This window comes from Nannospalax galili, unplaced genomic scaffold (assembly GCF_000622305.1).
Source record: "Nannospalax galili isolate Female #2095 unplaced genomic scaffold, S.galili_v1.0 scaffold829, whole genome shotgun sequence".
Taxonomy (NCBI): Eukaryota; Metazoa; Chordata; class Mammalia; order Rodentia; family Spalacidae; genus Nannospalax; species Nannospalax galili.
In genome coordinates this window covers 3,622,752-3,642,394 of record NW_008360329.1, presented here as the reverse complement: position 1 = coordinate 3,642,394, position 19,643 = coordinate 3,622,752, and the positions used below count along the sequence as shown (strand labels likewise).

General features: G+C 37.3%; 1 protein-coding gene across 1 annotated transcript in view; it reads right to left on the bottom strand.

The window, feature by feature from the left end:
* Positions 1 to 3,287: 3,287 nt before the first annotated feature.
* Positions 3,288 to 19,643, bottom strand: part of Zbtb10 (zinc finger and BTB domain containing 10) — a 41,720-nt gene continuing 25,364 nt past the window's right edge. Inside the window, exons 3-6 of the mRNA XM_008826066.3 lie at positions 13,886 to 13,984; positions 9,199 to 9,375; positions 8,179 to 8,351; positions 3,288 to 8,057 (exon numbers count right to left, since the gene is read on the bottom strand). Of these exons, the coding sequence (XP_008824288.1) occupies positions 7,752 to 8,057; positions 8,179 to 8,351; positions 9,199 to 9,375; positions 13,886 to 13,984 (755 nt within the window). The 3' untranslated portion in view covers positions 3,288 to 7,751. The remainder of the gene's footprint in view (positions 8,058 to 8,178; positions 8,352 to 9,198; positions 9,376 to 13,885; positions 13,985 to 19,643) is intronic.

Here is a 19,643-nt window from a genome sequence, read left to right as displayed (position 1 = left end):
AGTTTCCTGGTTTCTACACAGATCAGAAACCTGACCAAAAAAGCAGAGCATTTACAACCTGTGCATGTGTGCCCACACTGATGAATGACGAATCCATTAACTATTTGATACTAAGGGGTTGTACTACACCTTAAAAATCATGGAGGCAGATAAAGGCCCATGTCTGTAATCCCAGGATTTAGGAGGTTCACCGTGAGTTTCAGTGCAGCCTGGACTTCATAGTAAACTCTGTATTAGCCACATCTACACAGCAAGATCCTATCTCAAAACCAAAGGTGGGCTGGGGAAATGGCTCAGCAGGTGAAGGCCCTTGTTTCTGATGACTTGAGTTCAATTCCCGGAATCTACATGCAGGTGAACAAAAACTGACTCCAGAAGTTGCTGATTTTCCCATGTGCATCACAGCATTCATTGCCCACACACACACGTGCACAATTTTTCAAAAAAAAAAAAAAAAAAAAGGCCAAACCACTGGAAAGAGAACTGACAGATATTAAGCTCCACATTATCTTTCATATGAATGTTGAACCTTACAGCAAAATACAAATGACAACATCCAATATGCTTCTTCACAATACAAATACTGGCAACTAAAACACCAGATCATAAATATCTTTATTGATGCATTATCAAACTCTATATCCAAACTCAAAACTCAAAGGGCTTTCTTATTATTCACATAAACACTGAATGTTAGACTCCATTTAGACAGTGGTAACTATGCTGAGTGATTATTTTAAATCAATGGTTTTGCAGCAAATGGCTAATCCCTTTTAAAAACATTTTTTGATTATGTGTATGAGTGTTTTGCCTACATGTACCTAATGTGCACGTAATGTGCACGTAAACCCATGGAAGTCAAAAGAGGGTGTTGGATCCCCTGGAACCATTAAAATGACTAATCCTTTTTACCCATTCTGGTTTTGGAGATAGTCCAGGTTAAAAGAAAAAAAAAATGCTATTTGCTGCAGGGTTTGGTTCTTAGATCTTGCAGTATGGTCACAAACATGACCAATACTTGTTGGGAGAGGGGGACCCTAAGGCTCAGGTGACCACCACATAGCATGTTTTGCAATACCTCTAAAGGAGCTGGCTAGTTACACACTGTGTGATGATACCAAGAGGCAGAAAGCTTGTAATTGCTTGTGCCTTTATTAACTGGTAAATACTTTTGAGCACGTGCTGTGTACTACATTGTCACTTTGTAGTAGCTTAATTTCTCTCCTCCCACAGGTCATATACTTATGAAACTAGTTTGACACAGGGAAAATATTGAAATGAAGTTTCGGGACCCAGGGTCTTAAAACTGTCTACAGTACCACTGGCAATAACCTCTGGTCACGTTCAACTTAATTCTGCAACATTTTACACATTGTTTGACATGAATTCAGACTGTCTTGTATCTTTTTCTTTTTTAGAGACAGGCTCTCCCTGCATCCACAGCTGGCCTGGAACTTACTACATAGACCAGGCTGGCCTTGAACTCACAGAAATCCACCTGCCTCTGCCTCCTAAATGCTGGGATTAAAGGAGTGTGCCACCATGCCTGGGCCTGTCTTGTATCTTTTACTAAGATCTAACACAGACCTAATTACACTTGGAAGATTAGTATTTTTTTAATTGCCAAATTTAGGACTGGCCGTTGTGAAGAAACTATTCCTGCTTATAGGAAGGAGGCAGTATGCAGAGCTAAGGCACTGTGCTGTTACGGAGTTTTTTGAGATGGGGCTTGTTATGTAAGCAGGCTTGCTTCAATCACCTGAGCGCTAGGGCTAAACCTATGATCCACCACAACCAGCTTGGAGCCTAGTTTTTTAAAAAAATATTTTTATTTTATGTGTGTGTTATCGTCTGCACGTAGGTAAGTGCACCTGTGTCCTGCAATGCCTGTGGACAACAGAAGAGGCTGTCGGATCCCCTGGAACTGCCATGTGGGTGCTGGGATTCAAACCCTGGTCTTCTGCAAGAACAGCCAGTGTTCTTAACCGCTGAGCCATCTCTCCAGCATCAGAGCCTAGTTTTTTTATTTGCTTTGTTTTCTCCTATTCTATGTTAAGAACTTCTTCCTTTAGTTCAAACCTGTTATACCAAAGACTATGTTCTAAAACTTCTTTAATTTTCCTATCTAATCAATACATCTAATAATTAAAATTTGCCAGCTCCCAAACATTGGTCTGTGATAATTTGTAGTGAATTATGTAGCAATATTTTTCATAAGGCTAAACTTGATTTCTAAATTCTCAGATTTCTAAGATGGCTGTTAATGTCAAAACAAGCTTCATTAAATGTTTGTGCATATAGTAGTGAGTTTAATCAATGTTATTTCTACTAAGCAAGTACATAAAAGCTGGCAACAATGGTGGTCTCAACTGTTTAAAACAAATTGTTTGGCTAATACTGCCTTAGCCAAAACTATTAAGTCATCTTTTCCTTATCTACAACATCTGCAGTGGTAATTTTTTCCCCCATCAAGCAACCCCATTTCATCTTTGGGAAAAAAAAAATGCTTTTCAATCTCCAGCCAAGTGTTCCTAATCCTTACCTTTTGCAACCACAGAGAGCATCTAATTCTGCCACACCGGTTCTGTTTATATATGTAGCTGTATACCACATGGCCCTTCTCCACCCCAAACCCTCTCAATTCTGCTGTAAAGCTGGAATATCTGGCTATTCTGAGTTCCTTGGTTCCACTAACAATCTAATAGAAAAGGTGAGTGTGATAGTGTACATCCTAATTTCAGAGTTTAGAGGCTGAGGCAGGGGGATCCTGAGGTTGAGGTTAGCCTGGGCTACAAAGCAAGCCCTGGGAAGGAGACAACCTACCTAAACACTAGTTAAGAGTGCCTTCTCTATTAATAGTTTCAAATATTTGAAATTTGTAATCTTATTCATTTGTAATCAATTCATCCAATATCTAGTATATATTGGATAAAACCTTTGCTTTTTAACTCCATGTCCCAAGGTGGTTCAAAATGTAAATTACATGGACTTTTTAGATGGTTCCTAAATCCTCCAATAATCCTCAAAGATGCACAGTGACTAAAACAGTGCTGTCTAAGATTGAAAGCAGCCCTGTGAGGATGGGGAGGTAGTCTTAGCTATTTACACACTTCAATATAAAAAACATACAAACACAAAACCTCATGATATGCTAACAATTCAAACTTGTAAACTATAAAGATATTTGAATTAGACTAAATACAAGTTTACAATGTTTCCAATGAGTTTAAATTAGCACACCTGAAAGCAAATCTGAGTATCAATAAAATTCACAAAGCCAGAAGCAGTTTAGTGCTCACAAGTTTATATTTTTAAGTTTGATAAAGATTCTTGTGTATTTTCTAAATACACAAACAGTTTTGGAGGTTTACATACATGTCTTAGGACACTTTTATTAGGTAGGTAAATTACATTTAAAAAACTGGTCTTCGTAAAAGATCTTCCCAGAGAGCTTTCACAAACAGCAGGCAGAAGAAGTGTTCTTTTTAATGTTTACAGTGTTTTAAAATGGTGATTCTCCCATACCAGAATGGCCTCAGGCATCCCCCCTTTCTTGAACCCAAAATCTTGTTCTCAATAGCTAGTGTACTCTAAATTTAAGTACCCAATGTCTTAAAGTCCAGGGCTAGAAAACATTTTTGAAAGTGTGCTTATCCCTAACACATTTTAAACTTCCCTTGGAGGCTGGGATGCAGCAGGGAGAGAGGAAACAAGTAACGTTCTACTTTAAAACCTCAAGTGACTAAGAAAACACCTGTTAGTTCTAAGTGTGTTGATTGATTAGGTACCATAGTTGAGTTTAAGGATCCGGGTGACTGAACAGCACAAAAAACAGGGCTTATACCTAGTTCTTTAAATTAAAAAAAAAAACATCCTTTTTAAAAGTGAAAATGCTACCACCCACTAACTAGTAGCATCTGCAACACTGAGGTGTATTTTATTTGAGTCCAAGTGACAAAAACAACTTTACTGGAAGAGTGACAAGGACATTTATTGGGAGCAGAAAAGATACAAAATTCTTAAATATAGCTGTTTTAAGGAAAAAAAGTTTACCCCCCCCCCAAAAAAAAGGTTTGAGGTACTAATAGAACCTCCTAGAAAGAGCAGGGGGAGGGGCTTCAGAATCAGACCTGATGGAAGCCAGCTCTAGTAAGCTGTGTAATTAGGTGAGTTCCTGAATTTCTCTGAGCCTTGTAAAACAGAGAGAATAGCACCTACCTTATAGGTATTAGAAAAAATAAGGCAGACAACAAAATAGCAAGTGTGGGCACAAAAAAACCAAACAAAAACCGGCAACTTTTAGAATCATAAATCAGAGATATGGATCTAAACTTCTGCTGTGTTCAGGAAAATCCTAAGCTTCTCATTTCCCACATTTATAAACTCCAGTCATCTTCAGGCCTTCCCCAAGCTCTGATTCAGTCATTTCCTGTCTTCTCCCTCTTTCCAAGCAGCTCCTCATTTCTTCTCTTCATCTTGGTTCCTATTAGACACTGACGTGTACTGTGTGCTTAGTGTGCACCAGAATTTATGAACTGCAGTGACTTAACACAGCTCTATCAGGATGCCTCAACTTAAACAGGCTACTGTATTTTGGCCCCAAATTCAAAGCTACTGGTTATTGTCCAGTTTCCTCTTCTAATGTGTTTTCTTCCAAGCTCTTGATTACTAGGGTGCTAAAACTGGACAAACTGTCTAGTAAATAAGAAAAAAAAGAGGGTCAAGAACTGTGACAAAAGAGGGATCATATGGAAGCAGCTGTCTGGGAGAACCTAAGTGATCAATGATCTTGCTTTACTTATGAGGGATAGTCACTACTGTGGAATATGAAAGTTTATGCTCTTCCCCTTCATTAAAATTAAAAACTCTAAAAATATTTTATTTAAAATATAAATTACAAAAGAAAAACTTCACCAAATGTACAACATAATTCTGCCAGACTTCCAGACAAAATTATGAGTATTCATTCCATTACCTTTCTGAGACCAATCAAAAGTTCTTAGATATTTATCAACTTCCTGAAGTTGTACTTTCAGAAAAGGAATATACTTAAAAAAATAGAAACGTCCAGTAGTATACTTTAGTACTAAAACTTTTTAAAAAGATCTAGAAGGGAAAAAAAAGGCAGTCCCTCAAGACCATGAAACAAAATAAGTTAGGCAGTCAGCAAGTAGAAAAACCTGTCTATTCTGTTTCTGGCAAAGTGTTTACTTCAAAGAAATTTTTATATAGGCTGAGGCTAATATATATTCAAGAGTATAAACATTTTTTCCTTTGGATTACCTAAAAACAAACTTTAAAGTATCATATTTCAGATTACTAGAAACATAGCCAAATCTGTCACGACACGACGTAAAAGGCAACGGACAATTATAGAATATTTTAAATTAACAGTAACAAGTTATCTACATCAAACCTGTTTCTAACTAAAGCCAAAACAAAAGCACAACAATCCTGTAGTGTACCAAGTGTGTATTTTGCAATCTAACAAAAATTTGGTCATAATTTACCAGATATACATAAATGATTTAAGTAATAAAAGAAAATTCTGTTTCAAGAGAATAAGTTTGTATCTTGAGGAAAAAGTAAAAGTACATTAAGAATGTAAAGCCAAGTCCAGTTTCTATGCAATAAGTGAACTATTGTCTAATAAAGCAGATTTAGGTGATTTTTTTTAGATATATATATTTGCTCTTTAATATATATTTATATATAGACAGATCTACCAATTGTAAACTATGGTTTATTTTAAAGGAAGGGGATAAATGGGATGAAAGAAATCTTTATACTATACTTACATATTCACAAAGCAGAACATTTTACGTTTAAAATATTTTTTCATTCATAATATCTTTGCCCAACTATTTCTACTTTGGACCTCACTAGAATGACATTTTACTCATTTGTTTCAAATACTGAGAAGAAGGTGTATTCTTCAGTTAAAAAAATAAAAATAAATCAAACCAAAACCATTTGTCTGCCGTGCTTCTAGTTACATAAAAAATGACAATAAATTTTAGATGGCAAAAGGTGCATCCATCCATGTAACTGTAGTATTTTCTTTGATTTATCTAGGCAGAAACTTCACTGTCTAACATTAAACCATCATTCTACTGAAATCAGAAGCAATGAGAAAATCTCTCTTTAAGAAAATCAACTTTCAACTTTGATCAGATGGAGCACCAAAGGATTGTATCTGTCAAAGCATCTCTGAGATTTCTTCCACATGACTAGCCTAATTTTGTTACTTGATATAAAATAGGAAAATATACTCACTTTTTATTTAAAAGAAAGCTGAAAATATGATGTCTCTGAATTTTATATAATATACAATATGCTCCTGATAACTGTCACCCAAGCTAACACATAAAAAGCTGCTGAGAGTTCTACTACCAGTGAGTTCATCTGTCTCCAGGCTAAATAAATAACAGTCGACTATGTCACCCTTTGATTCCTAAAGAATTTAGGTAGTAGAATAATAGTCTCTCAACATTTTAATTAAGATTTTTGCAGATTGTTGAATCATGATGATGACAAAGACATCATCAATGTGTAGTGACTTTAAGGAATGGAAAAATAAATTAATATCAACCATAATTTAAAAAACACTCAACATCCCGGTAAGTATGAAACAAAAGAGAATGCACATTTTGTGTTAATTTTAATGATAAAAGGGCACAGGAGCAAAAACCTGATATTCACTCATATTGCATAACAAAGCTAACCAAACTGGACATGGAGGATAAATTATCAAACAAATCACTTTACTTATTTTTATACGACTTCAATTAGATTTCTGTATTTCAAATAAGGCTGAGGTATAGTACACTGGCAAAAATGTAAGAGGCCAACACGAATAGTGCCAAAGTAACAGATACCCAAAACCCAGAACCATGTCAGAAAATATCATATAAGTAACCATGTATCAGATCAGAGCAGCAGGAGAAGAGTTACTTTTCTGTATCATAATCATTTTAGTGGTATTTGTCAACTTCACCACGGTAACTTTGCAACATCATTCTTCATTTGTGAAGTAGTAAAATTCATGTCAAAAAAGGAAAGGGAAGTAGGGGAAGTCAGTTAATTCATTCCAATAAATTACCTCTCCAGTTCTTATAAACATGCCTATCAGCACAAAACTGAGGAATAATATCTAAGATTAGAGGAGACTTGGTTTAAGTTAATGAAGCAAATTAAAATGAAAAAAAAAAAAACAAGAAAATAGAACCAATGGGGTTGAAAAAGCCCCTCACTGAAAAAATCTGTATTAAAAAAAAATAAAATTAATAAAAATAAAAATAGAAACAAAACTCTACTAGTACAAACTAGCCTGAGTGGTTTGATGGACAGAGTGATTGGGTCAACTGTCACTGTACTTCCATAAATGGATTTTCTTCATTCATGTTAAAGTGACACATGAATGTAAACTCTATAAAGGACAAGTACTATATTTTCATAGAACCCAAATAGTTAACTGTATATGCTATAAATAAAAAATATTTTACTTTGATAACTGACTGAATATGTGGGGACTCCATGTAATCCAACCACATGGTTGTTTGCTGTACAGTCCTGTGCAAATATAAAAAAATTTTTTTTTTGCTATAAGGCTTTAACCCTACAGTTTTCACAGCAACATAACTACCATCCAGCATGTACCATTATTTTGCAAGCCTTCAAAGTTCAACAATCTAAATTGTCGATTCATAGTATGTCCTAATGCAGCATCCTTGAGGAGTATTGTAGGTCAGTTAATCATCCAGAGACATACAAACATCTCCTGATTCATCCCATCGAGATGGATCATTCTGATCTTCTCCATCATCAGCCAGGTCTTCATCAGGTTCTCCTACTTCATTCTCCTCATATTCTTCATCTCGAGGGAATTCTGTATCCTGTCCCTGGTCCACACCTTCTTGTCCTCCTGGCTGGGATTTATCTGCACAGTCTACACAAACACCATAGCGTCGAGATCCATGTCTTATTCCAACACTGGCTGCTAACATGAAGATCTTCTTACACACCATACATTTGTATTTCTTATCCTTTTTATGCACCTAATTGAAAGGGGAAATTCAACATAAGGATAGTACAGAAAAAGAATGCATTTGGGCCATTCAAATTAAACTAATGCTTTAAACTTCACTTCAATGATCAGCTGGATTTAAATTCACTTACCAGGGAATGTCTTTTTACATGTTCTCTTCTAGTAAACAGCTTTCCACAAATATCACAGCTAAATGATCTTACTCCAGTATGAATGAGCAAGTGTCTTTTTAGTGTTCGTCTGTATTTGGCTACATAGCTACAATGAGGGCATTTTAATTTATTCATGATTAGAGATGATTCACCTTAAAAGAAAAAAAAAATCCAAAGTACTGATTAAAACATGATTGCATAAACAAGACCTGCATTATGACACAGTTGACACGCTAAGAAAGATGGGGCAAATTTCACAGGGTCCCATTTCTAGATGAAGAACTATAGGGAATCAATCAATGACTGCTGAGAAAGGCAGAATCCATTTATTCCAGGGATCAGCTCCCTGATGAATTATCCAGTTCCAAGTGGTCAGCCCCAAACACATGTACATATGAGCACTACTAAATGAACTCAGTCGGTCATAATAATAAAGTCATGAACTTGAGAAAAAAGAGTGGGGCACTCATGGGAGTAACTGGAGGAGGGAGCAGGGGTAGAAATAATGTAAATTAAGTACTACGTATGAAATTCTCAAAAAAAAATTCAAATAAAAAGAACCAACCACAGGAACAGCAATTGTAACAGAACTACTAATTTTCTTAAACTGAGAATATGGGATGTTTTTAAAAAAATATTTCATGTATTAATTTTATGTATGAGTATACTACCTACACGTATGTAAGTGCACCCATGGCATGCAAATGTCAGAAGAGGGCATCTGATACTATGGAACTGGTATCCAGTCAAATCATATACCAATTTGAAACTTACATGTTGAAGAATGACAGTAGGAAAATATTAAAAGTCTTTGTTTTTCGTAATGAAATCAGTGTTTCTGTAAGAGCAGTTATGGACTGTTGTTAGATTACATGGGGGTGCTGGGAACAGAAACTGGGTCCTCTACAAGAGCAGCCAGTGCTCTTAATTGCTGAGCCTGGTATCTTTTAATAATTAAAGTTTTAGAATTCTATATTTGTTTAGTTGACCAATACTTGCCATTTTCCCAGGTTTCTTGTTTTGGCCAAGATTCTGGCAATAATCCATACTTGAAATCATTTGAGGCACCTGGTATCAGTCCATACTTGAAATCATTTGAAGTACTTGGTATCAATCCATACTTGAAATCACTTGAAGTGCCAGGCATCAAACTATACTTGAAATCATGTGACGCTCCTATACAATTGAAAAGTGATTATGAGGTTAATGGTAGCAATAAAAGTCTGTTATCTCTTAGAGACAGAACATAAAATATTTATATGAGCAAAGATAGAACATTTTAATATAAACCAAATGAAGCTAGGCTTGAGGCTCATACCAGTCCTCTCAATACTTGGTAGGCTGAAGCAAGAAAGAATTCAAGGCCAATCTTGGCTACATAGTGAGCTCCAAGCCAGCTATGGTCACATAGGAAGACCCTGTCTCAAAAAAACAAAACATACCAGTTCCTTCTCTGCCCCCAAAACCTAAACTAAAACAGGCTCTGGCTTCAATCCCCACACTATAAAGAGGTAGGAAAGTAAAACTCTTTGCTGAACTTCTGGAAGCATAAGCTAATAAATTTTTTCTAAGAAGGTGGGGGGAACCCCACTACCACCACCAAAACAGGCCTTTAATCCCTGCACTCAGAAGATCCAGACCAGCCTGGTCTACACAGAGTTCCAGGCTAGCCAATGCTACACAGTGAGACTATATCTCAAAAAACCAAACCAAACAAAAATAAAAACACCTAGCCTATTTCATTTAGTAACAGAAAACAAACTAATACACAGGTAAGAATGACCTCTTTTTGAATTTGAATTTTTTTTTTTTTTTAAAAGACAGGCTCTCTCTATAGCCCCATCTGGCCTGGAGCTCACTATGTAGACCAGGCTAGCCTTGAACTCACAAAGATCTGCCCACCTGAGCCTGGGATTAAAGGTATGCATTACTATACCCAGCTTTGATTCTACCTTAAATCCTTAAATTTATATATAATTTCTTAGACACAAGAATCTTTGTATAATAGCAATAAATACACAGAATCCTCAGTTACTGCCACCTTGATTGACTCAACCATCAATTCTAGCCTTTCTGGGTTACTTTTCAATGGGTGCCAACATGTTTCCCAGGTCCCATTCAATCATAGCAATTCCAATTTTTTATTAAAGAGTCTCATGAAGTCCAGGCTGGCCTCTAATATGCTACATAGCTGAGAATTACCGACAACTGGGGATCCTCCTGCCTCCACCTCCCAAGTCAGTCATCAAGCCTGTCAAAGATTCTTTCTAAAGACAGTAAAATCTGGAGGCTAAGTCAAAAGCATTATGAGTTCAAGGTCAGCCCAGATAAAAGCAAGACCCTGTCTCAAAACAAACTAATTCAAAGCCTCTCAGGTCTACTCAAAAGGCTGCAGAGGAACTCAGCAGCAGTTAAGAACACTGGCTGTTCTTGCAGAAGACCCGGGTTTGAATCTCGGCACCCACACGGCAGCTAACAACTGTCCGTAACTCTAGTTCCAGGGGATCCGACAGCCTCTTCTGTCCTCTGGGAGCATTGCACGACATGGGTGCACTTACCTACATGCAGGCAATACACGCATACACATAAAATTTAAAAAAAAAAAGGCTGCATACAAGCTGAAAGCTACCCACTTAACAAGCTACCCACTTAACTCGTTGTAAAAATCTAAATTTTCAATATCCTAATGAAGGTTAAACTTGATGGTGTCCTTTCCTTCAATTATCACCTTGGCTGTTTCATTCTAACCACATTGGCCTCTGTGTGGCTCCCATTTCAAGGTACTTATAATTTGCACTTGCCTACAACACTCCTTTCCAAGATAAGATATATGCAGAACTCATCCATGCAGCAATGCAAATAGAACATATCTAATCTGAAAATTCAAAACCTCCAACACTCACAAATCTACAATTTTGGGGGCATCATGTGCTCAAAAAACATTCATGCAAAATCCCATGAAAAATTCCAAAATTTTAAACACTTCTGGTCCTAAGCACTTAGAATAAAAGGTAAAATCTGTGAAACTTTTAGCCTCAAACTTCTGGATTTCATAAAAATTCATATTTTCTGTTTATCAGACATACTGTTCCCCTTAAAAATTACAAGTTTAATGGGGCTGGAGAGATGGCTCAGCAGTTAAAAGCTCTCCCAAAGGATAAGGTTTTGGCTCTCAGCATCCACATGGCAGCTAACAATCATCCCTAACTCTAGTTCCAGGGAATCCAATGCCCTCTTTTGGCATGGGCACTGTACAATATGGGTGTACACACATACAGGGAAAATACTCATATGCATAAAATACATTAAAAAATTTTAGATTGACAAATTTAAGATTCTTCTTTAGTGAATAATATACAAGGAAATTGAAAAGCTCTGCAGTGTTTTCAATGTACTGCAGTAATACTAAGTGAATTATCTTGAAACTAGAATATAGCCATTCTTTTTTTTTTTTTTTAAATTGAAAGCCTTTTCTGAACCTTTGAACCTATAATGTGCAATACTGTTAGGAAGAAAGTTTTTTTGAGATTCTGAAGTAAGAACATTTCCACATGTGTGGGCTAGGGATGCAGATAGGGATTAGCAGCCTGTGGCATCCACCTACCAATTTTCAGTTTCACATTTCTAAACTAAGTTGGGGCTTTATGATTTATATTTCTTATCTAAATAAGTACAAAACCCAAATTATTCTCTAGGAGAGCAAGAACTGTGCTTATAGCTTTCTTACCTTTTTGCTTTTAATGTCTGAAACATGTACATGCCCTGTACTTTTGAATAACTATATTTAGAAAAGCTTGTACCTGACATTTGTGGCTTCCTCAAAATACTTCAAAAACTTATCTCAGAAATCATACTGTATCTGCTAATATGTTCAATTAAATACCATTTTCTATAAATAGACATAATCTATAATTTATGAATTCACAATGCAAGGTTCAGAATTACTTCTGAGGGGGTATTTTTGAGACAGGGTCTCCCCAACTGGCCTAGAACCTGCTATGCAGACCAGGCTAGCCTCCAACTCAGAGATCCACCTGCCTCTCCCTCTGCTGGGATTAAAGGCATGTGCCACCATGCCTAGCCCAGAATTTTTTAAAAATTTTTATTATTTATTTAATGTGTATGAATGTACTGCCTGCATGTAGGTAGGTACACCTATGTTGTGTAGTGCCCATGGAGGTCAGGAGAGGGCATTCCTGGAACTTATAGATGGTTGTTAGCCACCATGTGGGTGCTGAGAACCAAACCCAGGTCCTCTGCAAGAACAGTCACTGCTCTTAACCACTGAGCCATGTCTCCAGCCTCCCAGAATTACTTTAAAACTTCAAATTCCATGCTTCTCTAAATGTACCGCTCAGGATAACAAGTAACCCATTTAAGGGCCAAGCCGGCAAGATACCTCAGTGGATAAATGCACTTCCTGTCAAGGCTGATAATCTGTTTGATCCCTGGGGCCCTACATGGGGGAGAGACCCAACTCCCACAAGTTGTCCTCTGATTTCAGTGAGTGTGTTGTACAAGTACAAAATAAACGTAATTTTAAAACAGTAACAAACCCCCCACCCATTTATAGTACAAATGAAGAAAGTCTCACCCCAAATTTCTTATATTTCTTCTAATTCTTAGAATCAACAGAGACTACTTGTAGGAATTAAGAGGGGCCTGAATAAAGCTGCACAGTTGTTCAATACGGTTAAGGCTTATTATGGTCTTTAGTATCTATTTCAAAATTGTGCTTAGTGTTCAACAATATATATTTTTTTCTTTTTCTTTTTGAGACAGGGTCTTCCTGTAGCCCCTGCTGGCCTGGAACTTACTATGTGGACCAGGCTAGCCTGGAACTCATACCTGGTACTCAACAATTTTCTTGATATAGTCCATAAACCAAGGATAAAGCACCATTTTAAGACATAACAAAACAAAGGCCAGTCTCAGGTACAAAAAACTAAGGAATCAATAGCAAAGTCAGCACTTGATTAGCATGTGCCAGGCCTCAGGAGATGGGCGGGAAGTCAAAGGATCAAAATGTCCCCCTAAATCAAGAAAGTAAGTTCACTGCAATACTCTTACTGTTGTAGCAATTCTCTATACAAGCAAAAAAAAACAAAACACAACAAACCACACCCTTCAGAACTCAGGAGCCAACAGCCTTTGCCAAGCATACTAAAGTCCCTGGGTTTGACTTCCAGCACCCAAAAGGGGGTCAGTGGGGGGCGCATTAACAACATTTTTTTTTTTTTTTGGTCTTTTTGAGACAGGGTCTCCCTGTAGCCCCAGCTAGCTTGGAACTCACTATGTATACCAGACTGGCCTTGAACACACAGAGATCTACCTGCCTCTGCCTCCTGAGGGCTGGGATTAAAGGCGTGCGCCACCATGCCCCGCTCAAACTTACATGAGTTTTATAATTGAACGTCTACATCCCTTCACCTTTAACAATGTTAAAATTGACACTTTTTTCTTTTGTGTATAACAAATTCACACACTTTATACATTACTGTAAAACTTGTACTTTTACTTCAAAAGTACATATAACATAATAATAGAACATTCTACAAAACCACAAACCATACAAATTTTAAACTGAATATTGCTAAGAAATAAATAAATGTCCACATTTCCAACTGTTTCTAAAACTGTCTTTATTTCCCAAATGCATTCTTGGTAAAAATATTACTGTACCTACCAGCATCACCTGCATCTTGACCAGAGCAGGCTTCGGTCAATAAATTTGCATTCACAGTCCTATCACCATCAGGCCCTGAGAGTAGAGCACCATCCAAATCTGAAATGGACACAGTTTAGTCATAAACTATATCAATAGCCATCCACAGCAAATTTTCTTCTTAGAGTTATTTCTTACACAAGCTAAATAAAAGGCATTACCTTCAAGTACTGTATATTCGCTACATGCTCAACAGTGTAAGCTACAGAAGTAGCTACATAATACAAAACGAAAGGCAAGCACCGGGTGAACATGGGCCGTGTGTATATTCCTCATATCTTTGGTCTAAAATGTATGCTCTCAAATTATTTGTAAACAGGTAAATGATAATATGTACCTGTTATGTACGTACATAATTTAAATTTTATTAGTGTGTTAGTGGTAAAGTATTTGTGCAGGTGAGGATAATTTTCAGTCACTTCTACACGGTGAACACTTTTTTTAAAAGTATTTTATTATTTTTATTGTATGTGTATGCGTGTATTGCCTGCATATAAGTGCACCTGTGTTGTACAATGCCCTCTGCAGACAGAAGAGGCTGTCGGATCCCCTGGAATTGGGAGTTATGGACAGTTGTTAGCTGCTATGTTGGTGCTGGCATGCGAACCCGGGTCTTCTGCAAAAACAGTCATCTCTCCAGCCCCTATGGTGAACACTTTCAATGCCTACTCACTGGCACTGATAGTACTTAGTATTTCAAAACCTGTTAATACAGGAAATCAACAATTTAAAAATCTTTAATTAAATAGTTTATTTTTATTTATTTATTTATTTTTTGTCTCTTTTGAGACAGGGTCTCTCTGTAGCCTCAGCTGGCCTGGAACTCACTATGTAGACCAGGCTGGCTTTGAACTCAGAGATTCATCTGCTTCTGCCTCCCAAGTGCTGGGATTAAATGTGTGCACTACCACACGCAGCTAAATATTTTTATTTTAAATATTTTTGTGTGGTGCTGAGGACTGAATCCAGGGCCTTGAACATCCTAGGCAAGTACTTTACCACACTATACTACAACCCTAACATCTTCAATTAAATATTGCTAAGAATAAAGAAACAGAATATACCTGAAACAGTTTAAGAACTTCTAATCCAATATTAAAACATTGTTTTCAAACACAAGAAGATGTGCACATTGAAAAAACAGTGTACAAGTTAAGAATGGATTTAAAAAGTCAAGGTATGGGGGCTAGAAAGATGACTAGGTAGTTAAGAGCACTGACTGCTCTTCCAGAGCACTGGGTTTGGTGCCCAGCACCCACATAGCATGCTAACAACCATCTGCAACTATAGTTCTGAAGGATTTGATGCCCTCTTCTAGCCTCTGGGGGTATTACACAACATGAACACAAAATGCTCAAACATAAAATTTTAAAATTAAGTCAAGGTGTGAACACATACCTTGTTTCTCATTATTCCTATGTAATGAGAAGGGGATGATTTCCTAAGAGGTTAATTTTTTTTTTTTTTGCTAGATATATGGGAAGGATGTAGAGGGGGTAACTTTTTCTTTAAAGCACACAAATGAGATGTATACTTTTCACAGCAATCTGTGAGCGTGCTGTAAATCTGTTCAATCCTGCTGCCTTCAGTCATTCACTCCTCATGTATAAGTAAACTAATGGAATGAGTTACTGGTCTTTGCTTCCCAAATATTTAGTCTTTATTTTAAAATAGAAAGCTTCCTGTGAAACATAAATTTTTAATTTTTTCAATGGGCTTATGCTTTCAGGGTGAATTTCAAGTCCTTTAGTTTAGATTCACCTTAATATTCAGGTTCCTACTTCTGATCATAGTATCATCCCCACTGTATTGGGCTCCTCATGAACCATCTCCCTGCGCCACCCCCCATTCATCTTAGGTATGTCCATCCCTGACTACCCTGGAGTCCCTAATCCCAAGATTAAACAAAAATGCAAATGAAACCCCTCCGTATAGAAGTAGATACTTACTGTAAAGTATTAGAGTGGGCAAGTAAACTGTTGCATAGTCATACAATGGAAGTTAATATAGCAATAGTCTAGTGTAAAATTATAAAGGCCAAATCATTAACAAATTTGGTGCTGAAAAACTAAGAGGTTAGTTAGATCATTTAACATGAACTAGTGCTGTACAGTGGCTGAGTGTGCATAGCAGGTCATTCTGATCCCTGTAGGTCATGGTAAGGTTAATTTTTACTTTTTTATTTTTTGGTCTTTTTGAGACAAGGTCTCCCTGTAGCCCTAGCTAAACTGAAACTTGATATGTAGACCAGGCTGGTCTCAATCTCAGAGATCTACTTGCTTCTGCCTCCTGAGTGAGGAGATTAAAGGCATGTACTACACCTCACTGTAAGGTTTATTTTTTGTAAAGTATAGAATTAGCTTAAAATAGAAATATAAAAAGTGTACAATTAGCTTAAAATAGGAAATTAACCCATTTATTGGTATTCTAAAAAAATTACTCCTTGTTGCTGTCATGAATGAAATACAAGAATGCAAGAAAGGAACAATTAAAGAGCTACAGGCTGCAGGCTATATACTTTTTGCTGCCCTTAGCAGAGAACAGGACAGAAGGGGAAGGGAGGGGAGGGATGAGGTGAGTAAGGGAAGAAAGAGGAGGTAAGGGTGGGCAAGAAAGAAAAAAAAAAAGAAAAGGAAAAGGCAGCCAGAAAGCAATTCTTAGCAATTCAAGTGAAGGCTGATGATAATGAATTTGACCATGGGGTAGGGCTGATAAGGTTTGGTGGCATAATTAGTATTGGGATAAAAGGTTAAGGTTTTCTGGGCTGGAGAGATAACTCAGTGGTTAAGAACACTGGTTGTTCTTGCAGAAGACCCGGGTTCGAATCCCAGAACCCCCATGGCAACTAACTGTCCATAACTCCAGTCCCAGGGGATCCGACAGCCTCTTCTGACCTCTGCGGGCGTTGCGCGACAAGGGTGCACTGACCTACATGCAGGCAACACATGCATACACATAAAATGAAAAATAAATAAATAAATAAAAAAGTTAAGGCTTTCCTAATGGCAGCACAAGAAAATCCAGAAGGTAGACTAGAGAGGATACAAAATGCCACTTGGTTTTGAGAGTTAAGTCTTACACACCTGAGAAATACGTTTTGGGTGGCAATAGTGGGTTAAAAGGGAAGGATTGGTTCTCCCTGGTATTGAATCTCAGCTCTGCCACTTCCTTGAACAGGGCATTTTGCCCACCTAATGTAACATCCCTACATCTATCTTCAGGAGAATGTGCTAAAAATGCAAATTCTCAGAGGTCTACCCTACGCCTACTGAATGAGGGACTTTGGAGGTGGAGCCCAGCAATCTGTATTGTAACATGCCATCTAGCTGTAGGTTGAGAACAGATTTCCTTTTTTTTTTAGTAAAAATGAGAACGTTAGGTTCAAACAAGATAAATAAATGCTACTTGACCCTAATTACTATTATTATTTCACTTTTTTTCCAAGTACAGAAATTTAGTAACAAAGAATACAAATGTGTTGCTTGGGCTGGAAATAAAATTGTCTGAGTTGTCAGATGACAATACCAGGGAAGCAAACAGGTAAGACCATGAGAAAAGGTTCACCAAGCATGCTGAAGAATCCTACTACTGACTGAATTAGACAAGATATAAAGGGCTTTCAGGTAAAAAGTGATCTACCTTGTCAATACTACCTAGAATGCAAAATGAGGACTGAAAATTATTTTTATCCCATTCACAAAATATCTAGAATGCAATCTTAGTAAGGATGATACTGGAAGGTGAACAGGGCAAGTATAAGTGGCATGTGCTGGGAATTAGAACAAACAACCCAGACAGGCAATCTTTAGATATTTGAAAGTGTAAGACTCAGCAACTCTAAGAATTTTAAGGCAAAAGTAAACATACTTAAATGCTAACAGAAAAAGTCACTAAGAAGGCTATAAATATATACCAATAAAGACAAAGAACATCAATTTAGGAATCCTAGGAGTCTGGGCCCCATACCTACAGGTTTAGGCAATCAAGAAATCAGCAGAATGCTGAGTATGCTGGCTTTGAGTTTGGGAAAGCTTGAGGACATGACATGGAATCCAGCATACCCAGAAAAAGGGGAGCATGGCCATGGTCCCGAGACCTCAGTAATGTAGGGGCAACAAAGAAGGCCTAGATCCTGGTTCAGTGAGAGGACTAAAGTGGCAAGTTACAGAATAGGAGAATGTTCTCTGACTTCTGCAGGGATATGCACCTTCAAACGCATACACACACATACATGCGCAGAGAGAGAGAGAGAGAGAGAGAGAGAGAGAGAGAGAGAGAGAACCAACCAACCAGTGCATATACAGAGGTTTGAAGTCAGAACTTAGGCATATTTCAAGGATGTCAGCATCTATTTTCTCTGTAAGATGCAATGGTGGAATGAGGTTATTACCTAGAGTAATTGCAGCCTTGAAATTCTTTACAATAATCCTTGAGATCCTGTAATGGTTTCCTATTTATTACTCAGTGCATGGCAAATAAAAAGCCTTTAGATATTATTAAATATCACCTAGAATATTCTGCGCTTTGTAGCCTACTGGTATCTGAAGAGTGAGTTCAACTTTTTGCTCTATAATTTTGCTGAAACATATCTACAAACTGAAAATTTTAACCAGAATGGCTGTTTTCCCAAGAAGAAATGTTATTTCACTCACTGAAAAATAAAATTTTAATCATTATCCAATCTGCCAATTTAAGTATTCAGAACTTTTCTGCCGTTAAGAGTTGTAAACACAGGGTGTCCTGTTAATCTATCATTCTATAGTGATTTGCTGAAGGTGTTCTTCAACTAGCTCTTCAGTCTTTTTTGAGACAGGCCCTCATAACACTGTATAGGCAGGCTTAAATTCATGATCCTAGGCTAGGGGTGGGGGGAGTGGTGGCACGCATGCCTTTAGTCCCAGCACTTGGGAGGCAGAGGCAGGCAGATCTCTGTGAGTTCAACGTTAGCCTGGTCTACATAGTGAGTTCCAGTCCAGGCCAGCTGGGGCTACAGAGAGACCCTGCCTTAAAAAGACCCCTCTCCCCCAAATTTCATGATTCTTCTGCCTCAATCATGCAGGTTCAACCAGTTCTTAAAATAGGCACTTCTTATTTCTTGCCCTAAAATATTAATATTTAAAATTTAATTTGAAGTTGGGGATGTAGATCAGTGTTAGAGCACCTGCCTTAGCATGCATTAGCCCTTGCTAAGGGTTCAATCTCTAGCACTTCAAAAGAGTTAAAATTAGTATTTAGGCTGTATCTTAGTCCTACATAGACACTAAATACAGAACCCTTCAGCCAAAAGCTTACTAGACAGCAAGTACGTTCTTTCCCTTCAAAACTGGTATTATTAAGTTATATCTCCTGAGAGAACCAACTACTTGGTTCTTTTATCAAAACAAATCTCAGCCAGGCTTGATAGAGCATCCCCTTAATCCCAGCACTCTGGATGCAGAGGCAAGCAAATCTTGAGAGATTGAGGCCAGCCTAGTCTATATATCAAGTTCCAGCCACACCGGCTGGGGCTACAGGGAGACTAGACCCTGTCTCAAAATAACAACAAACAACAAAATACCTGAAAATAGCTGAGCTTTTTCAGGTTAATAAGAAGCTTTCACAATAGTGTGCTTTACTCAGGAATCAATCTTCATTAGGAAGCATAAAAATAACTCTAGGTTATTATTTTTCTCTAAAATTCTAAAAGGTGACCAAAAATCTTTTAATATACTTGGGAATA